The 14,206-nt window shown below is 43.2% G+C and overlaps 1 protein-coding gene across 3 annotated transcripts in view; it reads left to right on the top strand.

The window, feature by feature from the left end:
* mdh1b (malate dehydrogenase 1B, NAD (soluble)) overlaps positions 1 to 13,768 on the top strand; it is a 72,101-nt gene extending 58,333 nt beyond the window's left edge. For 2 of the 3 annotated variants that reach the window (XM_085985486.1, XM_085985484.1), the window contains exons 9-10: positions 5,791 to 5,938; positions 12,174 to 13,768. In XM_085985486.1, the coding sequence (XP_085841612.1) occupies positions 5,791 to 5,895 (105 nt within the window). In that variant the 3' untranslated portion in view covers positions 5,896 to 5,938; positions 12,174 to 13,768. The remainder of the gene's footprint in view (positions 1 to 5,790; positions 5,939 to 12,173) is intronic. The other variant, XM_085985485.1, reaches the window with a different exon arrangement.
* The last annotated feature ends 438 nt before the right edge of the window (positions 13,769 to 14,206 follow it).

The raw sequence follows: 14,206 nt of genomic DNA, 5'->3' as shown, positions 1-14,206 counted from the left end.
GGGGTCCTAGCACCGATCCCTGCGGTACCCCACTAGTCACTGCCTACTCTTATGTTCATTAATAAATAGACATTCTTATTATGAACACAGCTAGCTTTTGCTAGTTATTTTATTGAGCACATGTGGACTAGGTACAGTATCTGTAGAGGCGTCCATCTTGACTGCTGCCTTGTGGGTAGCCTAGTGCCTCATGGGTAATGTAGTCTTAATATACATACAGCTGGGTAGTGTAGTCTTAATACATACAGCTCTACACAGCTCCACCTAGTGTCCACTATAGAATGACATGTTATTGATCATTACATCCCCCTTTGAGGTTTAACAAAATCAATATCAATCAACTTTCAAGAAAACAATAAAGATAATATCAGTAACACTTTTGTTAGTGCTCTATAAACATAAACATTTTCAAAACAGTCAACACATTTTCAAAGCTTTACATTGTACTCAAAGATTAAGTCTATCAGGCTTTTTTACTTCACGTGTGGATCTTCTCAACACGGGTAAGTCTGATGTGTCTTCATGAGATTGTTCTGGCGGTGAATGACAAGATGCAGTTGCGGCATTGTCATCAATCTGCTCTTGTATAGATCGAGGTCTCCTTGCGATCTTTGCTTGGAGAGGGTTTCAGTGTTTCCTTCACTCTTCATGCCATAACTCTCAATGTAGTCAATGCACTCTCGAAAAACTGCTGGCAGCGGGATCCCATCATACAGCATAGTCCTCTCAGCAGCCTCGGCTAATGGAACACCAAAGATTGGCCTGAGGGAAGAAGGAGTATCCACCGGAACTGCTTCCTGCTCTAGTGCAGGCTTCTTCTTTTTCTTTTTCTCTTTCCACTGCTTAACAACATCTGCTGCGGTTATATCTTCGGACTTTTTCTCCTTGTGTTTTTCCTCTTTGTGCTTTTCTTCCTTTGGCTTCTCTTTGACCTTAAAGTCTTTTTCTTTCTTCTTGGAGAAACTAGGCTTTTTGAAGACATGGATACCCTTTGGCCTTTTCATCCTTGATGGGCTCTCTGCTTCATCACCTGAGTCATCTGGTCTGCTTATGGCACAGTTTATACGGTAGATTCTCTTGACCAGTTCTAAGTCTTCACAAGCTTTGTCACCTAGTATCGAATCAAGTCTTTCAGCCACAACAGAAAACATGAGATGATGCACTTTGTCTTTGACTGTCACTTTAAGTCTGCATACACCTAAGCTATCTATTTTCTGTCCATTATAGTCCTTCAGTAGTACTGACTTTTTCTGTATTTTGGGCTTTTCTTTCATATTGTTAATGCCACTCATACTGATTAAGTTTGCTTTTGCCCCAGTGTCTAGTTTCAAGGTAACTAATGCTCTATTTACCTGCAGTGGGATCATCCATTTGTCCTCTTTTACTGCATTAACTTTATGTTCAGCATTGTCCATTTCTGAGGGCTGCACATTTTCTGTATCCTTTTTGATATTGTCACATGACACCATTCCTACAAAAAATGTCTCACTTAAATCAGTGTCCTCAATTACATTAACTCGTTGCCCTTTCTTAGTTTTTACTTTTGAAAAGCATTGTTTGGCAAAGTGATTCTTTCCATTACACTTTGTGCACATTTTTCCAAACGCTGGGCATTGTCTTAACTGGTGTTTGTAACCACAGCATTTACAATTAACAATTTCATCCTCCGATTGCTTTTCATTTCTGTTCTGCCCACGTTTCTTCCCCTTGTAGGACACAGCACCGACAGCAGCATTATCACTCATTACAATCGCATCATTATTGATTTCACTGAAAGTTTTCGCGTGCTTTTGAGCTAGCTCGCTGGCTTGGCATATTTTCACCGCATTTTCCAAATTTAGTTCGGTTTCTCTCAACAGACATTTTTATCATGAATACCAAACACAATCTGGTCACGAATCATGGATGCTTTGAGCTCAGAGAAATTACATGTCTGTGCTTTCAGTTTCAGATCAGTTATAAAGCTATCAAAAGTCTCATTTTGTTGCTGTGTCCGAGAACGGAAGATGTATCTTTCATACATCTCATTCTTTTTGGGAGAGCAATGTGCATCAAATTTTTTTAGCACATCTTCTAATTTTTCTCTGTTCTCCTCTGGATTAAATACAAATGTATTAAATACCTCTATCGCCTGTGGGCCTGCAACCGTAAGCAGCAACGCTATCTTCCTTGCGTCTGGCTTCGTACCGAATCCGATGGCTGCAATGTAGAGTTCGAATTGTTGTTTAAGAGTCTGCCAATTGTAGTCGATGTTTCCTGTGAGTTTCAAACGCTCTGGTGGCTTCAGATTCTCCATGTCGCTTTTCACAATTTTCAGCAGATCTTCACCATCCTGGTACCATCTTATGTTCATTAATAAATAGACATTCTTATTATGAACACAGCTAGCTTTTGCTAGACACTTTTATTGAGCACATGTGGACTAGGTACAGTATCTGTAGAGGCTTCCATCTTGACTGCTGCCTTGTGGGTAGCCTAGTGCCTCATGGGTAATGTAGTCTTAATATACATACAGCTGGGTAGTGTAGTCTTAATACATACAGCTATATACAGCTCTACACAGCTCTATGGCTCCACCTAGTGTCCACTATAGAATGACATGTTATTGATCATTACACCTACCACTCGGAAAAGGACCCGTTTATTCCAACTCTTTGCTTCCTGTCTGCCAACCAGTTCTCTATCCAAGTCAGTACCTTACCCCCAATCCCATGTGCTTTAACTTTGCACGCTAATCTCCCATGCGGGAACTTATCGAAAGCCTTCTGAAAGTCCAAATACATCACATCCACTGGTTCTCCCTTATCTATTCTACCAGTTACATCCTCAAAAAATTCCAGTAGATTAGTCAAGCATGATTTACCTTTTGTAAATCCATGTTGACTGTGTCTGATCCTGTCACTGCTTTCCAAGTGCTCTGCTGTTACATCTTTTATAATGGACTCTAGCATTTTACCCACTACCGATGTCAGACTTAACGGTCTATAATTCCCCGTTTTCTCTCTACCACCTTTTTTGAATAGTGGGGTTACATTAGCTATCCTCCAATCCATGGGAACTGTTCCAGAGCCTATAGAATTTTGGAAGATGACCAGCAATGCATCTACTATTTCTAGGGCCACTTCCTTAAGTACCCTAGGATGTAGATTATCAGGCCCTGGGGATTTATCAGCCTTCAATCCCGCCAATTTCCCTAACACCATTTCCCTACAAATACTGATTTCATTCAATTCCTCCCTCTCATTAGACCCTATGTCCCCTGACATCTCTGGGAGGTTATTTGTGTCCTCCTTTGTGAAGACAGAACCAAAGTATGTATTTAATTGGTCAGCCATTTCTTTGTTCCCCATTATAAATTCCCTTGATTCTGACTGCAAGGGACCTACGCTTGACTTCACCAATGTTTTTCTCTTCACATATCTATAGAAGCTTTTATAGTCAGTTTTTATGTTCCCTGAAAGCTTACTCTCATAATCTATTTTTCCCCTCTTAATTAATCCCTTTGTCCTCCTTTGCTGAATCCTAAACTGCTCCCAATCCTCAGGTTTGCTGCTTTTTCTGGCCAAATTATATGTCGTCTTCTTGGATCTTATGCTTTCCCTAACTTCCCTTGTTAGCCACGGTTGAATCACCTTTTTTGATTTATTTTTATGCCAAACAAAGATGAGCAGATTCTGTAGTTCATCCATGCGATCTTTAAATGTTTGCCATTGCCTATCTACCGTCAACCCTTTAAGTAACGTTCCCTAATCCATCTAGCCAACTCGTGCCTCATACCATCGTAGTTTCCTTTATTTAAGTTCAGGACCCTAGTCTCTCTCCTACTCTGCTTGGTATTGTCAGAGGGTGCACTTGCAATTTCATCAGTTTTCAATACATATTTCTCCCCCTGCCAAAGTCCAATCAGTAACAAATACATATTAACCAATGGATATGCAGGAATCGGCTCACACTGGAAGTGCATTGCAGTCACGCACTGGAAACTCGGGGTGAAATTTACCTTGAGCGACAGTGCAAAATTGGGCAATAGCCAACTGATCGCCCGTTTTACACACCACCCAATTTTTTGCTCCGTTAAAGTCTGCCACCCAAGATGCATTTCATCCCCTACATAGAGTAAACCCTATCACTTCCTAGAGTGGCAACATTCCCAAAAGAGAGGTAAGACTGAATAATGATGTTGGTAAGCTGTGGACTCATCCTTCTGATCAACCTATCCTAAATTCTATTCCCAGTTACGTGATTAATCTTTGGTAGATTTGTCCATTTAGTGTCCATCCAGTGACCACATGTTCAGGTTGCATGAACTGAACACGAGATACATCAAATGCATCAAAAAGCAGCTGCCTTCCACAATTTTCACATTACCTTATGCTCCCTTAATTGTGAAATATCCTCACCTCCTTTCTCCAAGCAGGGTTTACAGCTCCTGTGGTCATTCATTCACAATTTACAAGCTCTTCTCTTTTTTCAGTATGTCTTTGTGATGAAAGTTCCTTTTTCCCTTAGGCATGCCGTATTTTCAACTGTGGCTATAGCAGTTGTATATTTCTGGTTTTATAGGCTGACTAAAGATTAGTTTCGCTTCATTATTACGTACCATGCAAAGTGCTGTTTGCATTTCATTCACTCCCATGGTGACTTTTTTGTCACTTATTTTTTGTGATTGGACCTATTTACCTTCTTTACCCAGAGAGTGGTGAGAATGTGGAATTTGCTACCACAGTAGCCTAGTGGTTATGTTACTGGACTAGTAATCCAGAGGTCAAGACTAATGATCTGGAAACATGAGTTCAAATTTCAGCATGGCAACTCAGGAATTTAAATTCAGTTAATTAAACCTGGAATGGTGACCATGTGTGACTCTGGATCCACAGCAATGTGCTTTACTGCCCTCTGAAATGGCCTGGTTATATCAAACTGCTACGAAAAACAATTTTACCTGGCATCAACCTACAATTACCGAACATGACAAAGGCACACCCAGCCCAGTTCACCCTGCAAAGTCCTCTTCACTAACATCTGCGGACTTGTGCCAAAATTGGGAGAGCTGTCCCACAGACATACTAGAGGTGGCAGCACCATGGTATACAGTTGGGAGGAAGTGGCCCTGGGAGTCCTCAACATTGACTCTGGACCCCATGAAGTCTCATGGCATCAGGTCAAACATGGGCAAGGACACCTCCTGCTGATTACCACCTAGCGCCCTCCCTCAGCTAATGAATCAATACTCCTCCATGTTGAACACCACTTGGAGGAAGCACTGAGGGTAGCAAGGGCACAGAATGTACTCTGGGTGGGGGAGCCACCTTAAACATACACTTCCTCCAGCATCGGCGCATTGTGGCTGTAGTTTGTACCATCTACAAGATGCACTGCAGAAACTCACCAAGGCTTCTTCGACAGCACCTCCCAAACCCGCGACATCTACCACCTAGAAGTACAAGAGCAGCAGGCGTATGTGAACACCATCACCTCCAAGTCCCCCTCCAAGTCACACACCATCCTGACTTGGAAATATATTGCTGTAGCTTCATCGTTGCTGGGTCAAAATCCTGGAACTCTCTCCCTAACAGCATTGTGAGAGTACCTTCGCCTCACGATCTACAGTGGTTCAAGAAGGCGGCTCACCACCACCTTCTCAAGGGCAATTAGGGATGGGCAATAATTGCTAGACATTCCAGTGACGCCCACATCCCATGAATGAATTAAAACAATTAAATAGTTGTATTGTTTCATATTTTTTCTTTAACTCAGTCCAATGTTTTTCATTTTTACTCCATCCCACAGGAGCAACGTTTAAATTTCGCTCCTATGGATGGAATTGAGTTAGAATCTGATCAAGAACCACAATTTGGATCAGAAAGCAATGACAAAGGATCAGTCTCCTTTTAAAGAAGGAGGATTAAGTTACAATAGAAGAACAGCAATCAGAGAAGTAGGTATTGTTCTTCCATCATTTGCTTGCACTGCATATATAAGTATATGGACTTAGGAAAATCAGAGGAATTTCACGTGATTTAAGCGACTTTTTCCCTCAAACACCACAGAACACCCTGGTTTGGGGAGGGGAAGGTGGATGCATGACTGCTTTGCCTCAGCCACCACAAAGAATAGCAACTTGACCCAACCCCATCCCAACACAAAGAAGGGTAGAACCTGATTACGCTGGCAAACTATGCTGGTTCCCCCACAACCACCAACAGAACAGTCTGACCCTCAAGGTGCAACAACCACCAACAGAACAGCCTGACCCTCAAGGTGCAACAACCACCAACAGAACAGCCTGACCCTCAAGGTGCAACATTTGTCAAGCATCTAGACTTACACCAACAGACTCATGGGCTTTTCTTCTGAGAAAACAGCAAACCAGTGGCCTTGCAAATAATTAATGAAGAGCATTCTTCCACCCTCACCCACCCAATACATTAAAAAAGGAAAGAAGTTGCATTTATCTGCTAACTTTAATGTCGTAAAAAGTCCCACGGTACTTCACGGAAGTGTTATCAAACAAAATTTGACACCGAGCCACATAGGAGATATTAGGACAGGTGACCAAAAGCTTGGCCAAAGAGGTAGGTTTTAAGGAGAATCTTAAAGAAGGAGAGAGAGGTAGAGGGAGGAATTCCAAAGATTAGGGCCTAGGCAGCTGAAGGCAGGGGGCCGCCAATGGTGGAGCACTTAAAATCAGGGATGCACAAGAGGCCAGAATTGGTAGAGCGCAGAGATGTGGAGGGTAGTAGGCCGGAGGTTACAGAGATAGGGAGGGGCAAGGTTGTGGAGGGATTTGGAAACAAGAATGAGAATTTTAAAATTGAGACAAAGAGAATGTACAATGGATCAATTATCCCTCAAATGAATGTCTTTGGTTATAAAAATAGTCTCTAATATTTGAAGAAAGTTCTGTCTCTAAAAAACAAACTCCACCTTTTTACTCCTTTTGGTATTGGTGTTTTTGAATTGTATATTGCTGTAAGTCACACAACCCACATGGGGAACAGAATGGAATATTCCATCCAACCAGATACCAGAAAAGAATCCTGTACTTTTTTTTGTTTTAAACATCAGACAAATTTAATAATATTGCAGTTCATAAAAAAAGCTTACATATAATATGAACGTATACATATGGTGAGCTAGATAAAATTCACAGGGTACTATTAGGAACATCTGAGATTTCCTCTAATTGGTATTTTTAGCTATACCATAAACGCCAATCAAAGGAAATCTTCACAAAACTATTCATGATGTCACTACACATTGCAGCCAGAGCAATTCACTGTTAAAGAGAGATAGAACTTGCATTCATATAGGACATCTCAAAGTGCTTTACAGCCAACTAAGTACTTTAGAAATGTAGTGACTACTGTAATGTCGGAAACGCGGCAGCCAATTTGCGCACAGCAAGGCGCCACAAACAGCAATGTGATGCTGAGCAGATAATTTGTTGAAGTGATACTGGCTAGGACAACAGGGAGAACTCCCCTTCTCTTCAAAATAGTGCCATGAGATTTTTTGCATCCACCCGAGAACGCAGGCACAGCCTTGGTTTAATATCTCCTCCGAGTTGACGGCACCACCATAAGTGCAGCACTCCCTCACTGCACTAAGGTGTCAGTGTGGATTACGTGCTAAAGTCTCTGGAGTGGAGCTTGAACCCCAAACTTCTGATTCAGAGGCGAGAGTGCTACCCACTGAGCAAAGTGTAACCTTAAATTAGGCTTGAGTGGAGAATACTTTACTCTGATTCAAGGTGACCTAGGAGAGCTTGATGCTGACAGAATGGGAACGTGTTCAATTCAACAGTGACATCTCTCACTGTGAGCACATTCTGCCAAACATAATTATTTCAAATGGGAAGATGAAAAAAACTAGATAGAACTCATGAGGTAATATGATTTGAAATGGGAGGCAACTCACACCTGTACCTTAATTTTTAAAAATTTGTTCATGGGATGTGGGCGTCGCTGGCAAGGCCAGCATTTATTGGCCATTCCTAATTGCCCTTGAGAAGGTGGTGGTGTGGATGGGGATATTCATGGAGCCTCCTCCTCCTGTTAGTTGTTTAATGGTCCACCACCATTCACGACTGCAGAACTTTGATCTGATCCGTTGATTGTGGGATCACTTAGCTCTGTCTATAGCATGCTGATTCCGCTGTTTGTCATGCATGTAGTCCTGTGTTGCAGCTTCCCCAGGTTGGCACCTCATTTTTAGGTACGGCTGATGCTGCTCCTGGCATGCTCTTCTACACTCCTTATTGAACTAGGGTTGTTCCCCTGGCTTGATGGTAATGGTAGAGTGAGGGATATGCCGAGCCATGAGGTTACAGATTGTGGTGGAACACAATTCTGCTGCTGCTGATGGCCCATAGCGCCTCATGGATGCCCAGTTTTGAGCTGCTAGATCTGTTCTGAATCTATCCCATTTAGCACGGTGTTATTGCCACACAACACGATGGAGGGTGTCGTCAGTGTGAAGATGTGATTTCATCTCCACAATGACTGTGCGGTGGTCACTGCTACCAATGCTGTCATAGACAGATGCATCTGTGACAGGTAGATTGGTGAGGATGAGGTCAAGTAGGTTTTTCCCTCGTGTTGATTCTCTCGCCATCTGTCGCAGGCCCAGACTGGCAGCTATGTCCTTCAGGACTCGGCCAGCTCGGTCAGTAGTGGTGATACCGAGCCAGTCTTGATGATGGACATTGAAATCCCCCACCCAGAGTACATTCTGTGCCCTTGCTACTCTCAGTGCTTCTTCCAAGTGGTGTTCAACATGGAGGAGTACTGATTCATCAGCTGAGGGAGGACGGTAGGTGGTAATTCCTTGCCCATGCTTAACATGAAGCCATGAGACTTCATGGGGTCCAGAGTCAATGTTGAGGACTCCCAGGGCCACTCCCTCAATGACTGTATACCACTGTGCCGCCATCTCTGGTGGGTCTGTCCTGCTGGTGGGACAGGACATACCCAGGGATGGTGATGGAGGAGTCTGCGACATTGGTTGAAAGATATGATTCTGCGAGTATGACTATGTCAGGCTCTTGCTTGACTAGTCTGTGGGACAGCTCTCCCAATTTTGGCACAAGTCCCCAGATGTTGGTGAGGAGGACTTTGCAGGGTTGACTGTGCTGGGTGTGCCATTGCCGTGTCCATAGGCGGTCCCGAGGTCGATGGTCCATCCGGTTTTATTCTTATTATTGTTTTTCATAGCAGTTAGTTACACCTGAGTGGCTTGCTAGGCCATTTCAGAGGGCAGTTAAGAATCAACCATATTACTGTGGGTCTGGAGTCACATAGGCCAGACTGGGTTCAGGACAGCAGATTTCCTTCCTTAAAGGACATTAGTGAACCAGATGGGTTTTTACGACAATATGATAGTTTCATGGTCACCATTACTGATACTAACTCTTTATCCCGATTTATTTAATTAACTGAATTTAAATTCCCCAGCTGCCGTGGTGGGATTTGAACTCGTGTCATCCGGATCATTAGTCCAGGCCTCTGGATTATTAGCCCAGTGACATTACCACTATACTACTGTTCCCGGGTCGACCCACCTTTCTCCATCACATTCCTAGGCCACAGCAATCCTCTCCGCTTTGCCAGGTTTTCCAAGCTTCCCTCCCTCTCTGCTATTCTGCTGTAACCATTTACACCTCATCTGGACCCAGCTTTTGTTTCTTTACTTGGCCCATTCTCACCTCATTTTGCTTTGCATCATCATCCCTTTTGTCATTTAATCTCTCCTACCCTACGCCCTATCACAGACTTTCTCCTTTGTTCTTTTCCTGCCCCCCTTTTCTCTGGTTCTATATTTGTTTTTAGAAGAGCATGCCAGGAGCAGCACCAGGTGTACCTAATGGTGTCATAAAGTTGTGAATGGTGGTGGACAATTAAACAACTAATGGGAGGAGGAGGCTCTAAGAACATCCCCATCCTCAATCATGGCGCAGCCCAGCACGCTAGTGCAAAAGACAAGGCTGAAGCATTTGCAACCATCTTCAGCCAGAAGTGCCGAGTGGATGATCAAAATCGGCTTCCTCCTGAGGTCCCCACCATCACAGAAACCAGTCTTCAGCGAATTCGATTCACTCTACATGATATCAAGAAACGGCTGAGCGCACTGGATACAGCTCCGACAACATTCCGGCTGTCGTGCTGAAGACTTGTGCTGCAGAACTAGCCGCACTTCTAGCGAAGCTGTTCCAGTACAGCTACAAAACTGGCATCTACCCAACAATGTGGAAAACTGCCCAGGTATGTCCTGTCCACAAAAAACAGGACAAATCCAATCCGACCAATTACTGCCCCATCAGTCTATTCTCAATCATCAGTAAAGTGATGGAAGGTGTTGTCGACAGTGCTATCAAGCGGCACTTACTCACCAATAACCTACTCATCAATGTTCAGTTTGGGTTCCGCCAGGACCACTCAGCTCCAAACCTCATTACAGCCTTGGTCCAAACATGGACAAAAGAGCTGAATTCCAGAGGTGAGGTGAGAGTGACTGCCCTTGACATCAAGGCAGCATTTGACCGAGTGTGGCATCAAGCAGCCCTAGTAAAATTGAAGTCAATGGGAATTGGGGAAAACTCTCCACTGGCTGGAGTCATACCTTGCACAAAGGAAGATTGTTGTGGTTGTTGGAGGTTAATCACCTAAACCCTAGGACATCGCTGCAGGAGTTCCTCAGGGCATCGTCCTAGGCCCAGCCATCTTCAGCTGCTTCATCGATGAACTTCCCTCCAACATAAGGTCATAAGTGGAGATGTTCACTGATGATCGCACAGTGTTCAGAGAGTCTTGGGGCAGGACTTTCATTGGGCCGTGGAGGCGGGATTGGAAACGTGTGGAGGGGTGAAATCGGGTGGCATGAACCCATCCCGCCCCCAACCCGCCTCCATGCCAGTTTCAAAGGAGGCGGATACCCGACCTGTGCTGGGACCCGCCTCCCCGAGGCAGGAAGGGGATTAGTGCCAATTAACTGCCTGTTAACAGGTAGTTAACAGGCAGTTTTTAGCCTAATCCCTATTTTTATTCCTGAAGTGTGGGATTCCCGACGGCTCCAAACCACGCCAAGTTAGCGAGGTGGACCGTCGGGCTGAAGGGCTTGGGAGAGTTCGAGATGTAAGGTGTTCAGGTGAGTGATGTGTGCATGAGTGCAGAGGTAAGTGTGTTTGGTGTGTGTAAAGTGTTTAAAGAGGTTTAATTACCTTTACTTACCTTTACAGCCTTCCTTCCTTCAGGTCTCGGGAGACCCTCATCTCACCGGCACAGAAAACAGAATGGCCGCGAGCTGTCAAAAGTTGCAGCATTCAGCTTTGTGTTCTGGAGAAATCTCTAAATCAGCCTGAGAGGGAGGAATTAACTTAGTGTACAGATTGTCAGTGTTTGACAGCTTCAAAGAGCTGTCAAACGCTGATATTTCATCTGTCAAAAGCTCTTGACAGATGAAATGTCTGTCTGTGATGTCACCTGTTGCCGGGTGGCCCTTAATTGGCCTGCTGAGCCCACTGGGCGGGCTCAACAAGGTCAATCAAGTGAAAATCGTGTGGGTTGGCCACAACTCGATGGAGGCAGGACTACAACCCCAAAAGTTGTAGTCCCGCCTCCTACACGCCTCCAGTATCAAAATCCAGCCCTTGGTCTCAGCTGTAGGGTAGAGGGTAATGCTCAGCAGAAGCTCGATGTTCCCCCACAGACAGGAGAAGGGAGAATTGGAGGAGCAGTTACCCTAGGCCTCCTAGCGCTGGGTAAGAAACACCTTTAGCAGAGGTTTAAGAGCAAGTTGTGGTCTGCTTTCAACCTAGGAATAGTGCACAACATGGAAAAGGTTACAAATTGGAAGAAAATACACCACCAAAAAAAATGGGTGTGGGCAGAAGATAAGAGACTAATGTCTTCTAATGACTTCAATAAATTATGTTGCAACGAAAAAGGGTGCTATTGATTGAAAGGAATGAGACATACCTATTCATATCTTTAGCTAGAATTAGCAGATAGATTGAGTGAGCTGAGCAGGAAAGTCATGAAAAAGAGGACATCTTTCACTTTGATCCATAAGTTTGTACAATAGGAACGCAAATGGGGTAGAATTAGATGCTTGGATCAGGAATAGATTGGCCTGCTTTTGCCTAGCTGCTCATGTTCTTCTCTCTTCTATTACAGGCCATGAACCATACTATATTTACTGTTCTCCAATTACCCAGAGTGTGACATAAATACAACAGACATTGGAAAGGGCTTTGTTCATTGAAATGATAATTGTTGAATGTTACTTTGTTAATTAAATACTGGATCATACTACTGAGTCCTCTCTTAAAATGTGAGTCTCTCTGTTAGAACCAATTTAAAAAAATCAAACAGTTCCAAAAGCTTGGGGTTAACTTTAATATCCTTTTTATGTTTATTCAGGTTTTCTTGAATATTTTTTGTTGAAATGGTGAATGTTAATGACTTCATTGGGGTACCTGGCTGGGAGGAGGTACTGAACTCTGCGGAGAGTGTGAAGGAGCAATGTCAATGGAAGTACAGTAATTAAACCAATGCCCCTTAGTGATCTTATCAGTTCAATGATTTACGTTGATTCACCTCCCTTGTGCTATTTGGTTCAATCATTTGTCCAAATCAATTATCATGAAGATGTCACCAACATACAAGAGTATGAGAAGAAGGATGGGAAGACAGCTAGGCCCACCACTGCTCACTATTCACCAGATCTCATGCATCACCCTCCCCAACCATTAGTAATCCAACTTCTGGGGGAGGCAAGAAAACACAGAGATAAAAACTTTGTAACCAATTTCAGAGAAAATTACTGGCAGATTCATCCCTAACACCCTAAACATCAAGCAAGCTGCAGGAGACTATGGTTCCATATGGTGCATTTCTAGGTAAACTGAACCAAATCACACATTCCAGATCTGCCCAATGTCAACAACAATAACAATGTCTTCTTCCCTCTGGAAATTATAAGGTCCCCTTTTAAACGACTCCGGCATAACCAGCAGTAACCTGTTCTATAACTCTGAGAGAAAAGAAGTCTTGTAGCATCTAACCTGACTCTTTGCTTACCTATGCTCTCTAGTCCTATCACTATTCATTTGGAATATCGTATTCAAATCTGCAATATCCAAACCTTTTATAATTTAAAAACCCTCAATCATATCCCCGCCCCCGCCCCCCCCCCCCACAACACCCCGAGCCTATGTTTCTACAGTTTCAAATAGTGATTTCAGATAAAGCTGTTGGACTATAACCTGGTGTTGTGTGACTTCCCACATATGTTTCTACAAAGTGAATAATCTAAGCTCTGTAAGTTTATCCTTGTAACTTAAGAGATGAAAAGTTAGGTATCATCCTTGTTCCATCTCTGCACTCTCCCTCTAAAGCCTCAATAAACCAGATGTTGGGACCAGCATTCGACATAATACTCTGAAGTGCAGATGAACCAATCCTTATGTAACTGAAGTAAAGTTTTATACTTTACGGACTTAGCAATGTGCTCTTCAGAGTAACAAAAATAAGCAAAGTTAATAACCAAAAATAATTTTTAAGTTAATCATCATTCATCAGGGCTGATTTTTAAAGGGGTACCTAATAATGTTACTCCCACTAAATGAGGTTCTGACAGTGACTCTCACTTTAATGCCAAACCTAATTAGTATCTTGGAAATAGGGACTTGGTAAATGATTTACATTCTTGTTCACTGTCCACATTTCTATTTTGTTGTCATATAATAAAATCATTTGTTTTGCATCGACTCTGTATGAATACTTCTGATTAATGGAATTGCTGCCACTGGTACAGGAATGGGCACAAGCAGACTTCCGACAGAAAAGTGAAGGGTTTGATACAACTGAGTGGCTTGCTAGGCCATCTCAGAGGGACAAAGCAGTAAAAACATAGAGAGAAGGAAATTATGTTTGGATGTTGAATTTATACAAGACATTGGTTGCACAGTATTTCATGGAAATTACAACATGGAGAAAGATCGTTCGGCCTAACCAGTCTGTCTTGGTGCTTATAATCCACATGAGCAGTAGTCCTAATCCCATGTGCCCACTCTGTTCCCATATCCCTTTATTCCCTTTTCCTTCAACCACCTATCCTATTCATAAATGTTGACACTTACTCCAGTAGTGCATTCCACAACCTCACAACCCTCTGTAAAGAAAAGTCCCTGCTGCTCTCTGTCCTA

The sequence above is a fragment of the Somniosus microcephalus genome, chromosome 4 (genome assembly GCF_052327205.1).
Source record: "Somniosus microcephalus isolate GS21.2 chromosome 4, FLI_Smic_1.0, whole genome shotgun sequence".
NCBI classification, from domain to species: Eukaryota; Metazoa; Chordata; class Chondrichthyes; order Squaliformes; family Somniosidae; genus Somniosus; species Somniosus microcephalus.
Note: the sequence above shows the minus strand (reverse complement) of the source record. Positions and strands in the feature narration are given on the sequence as shown.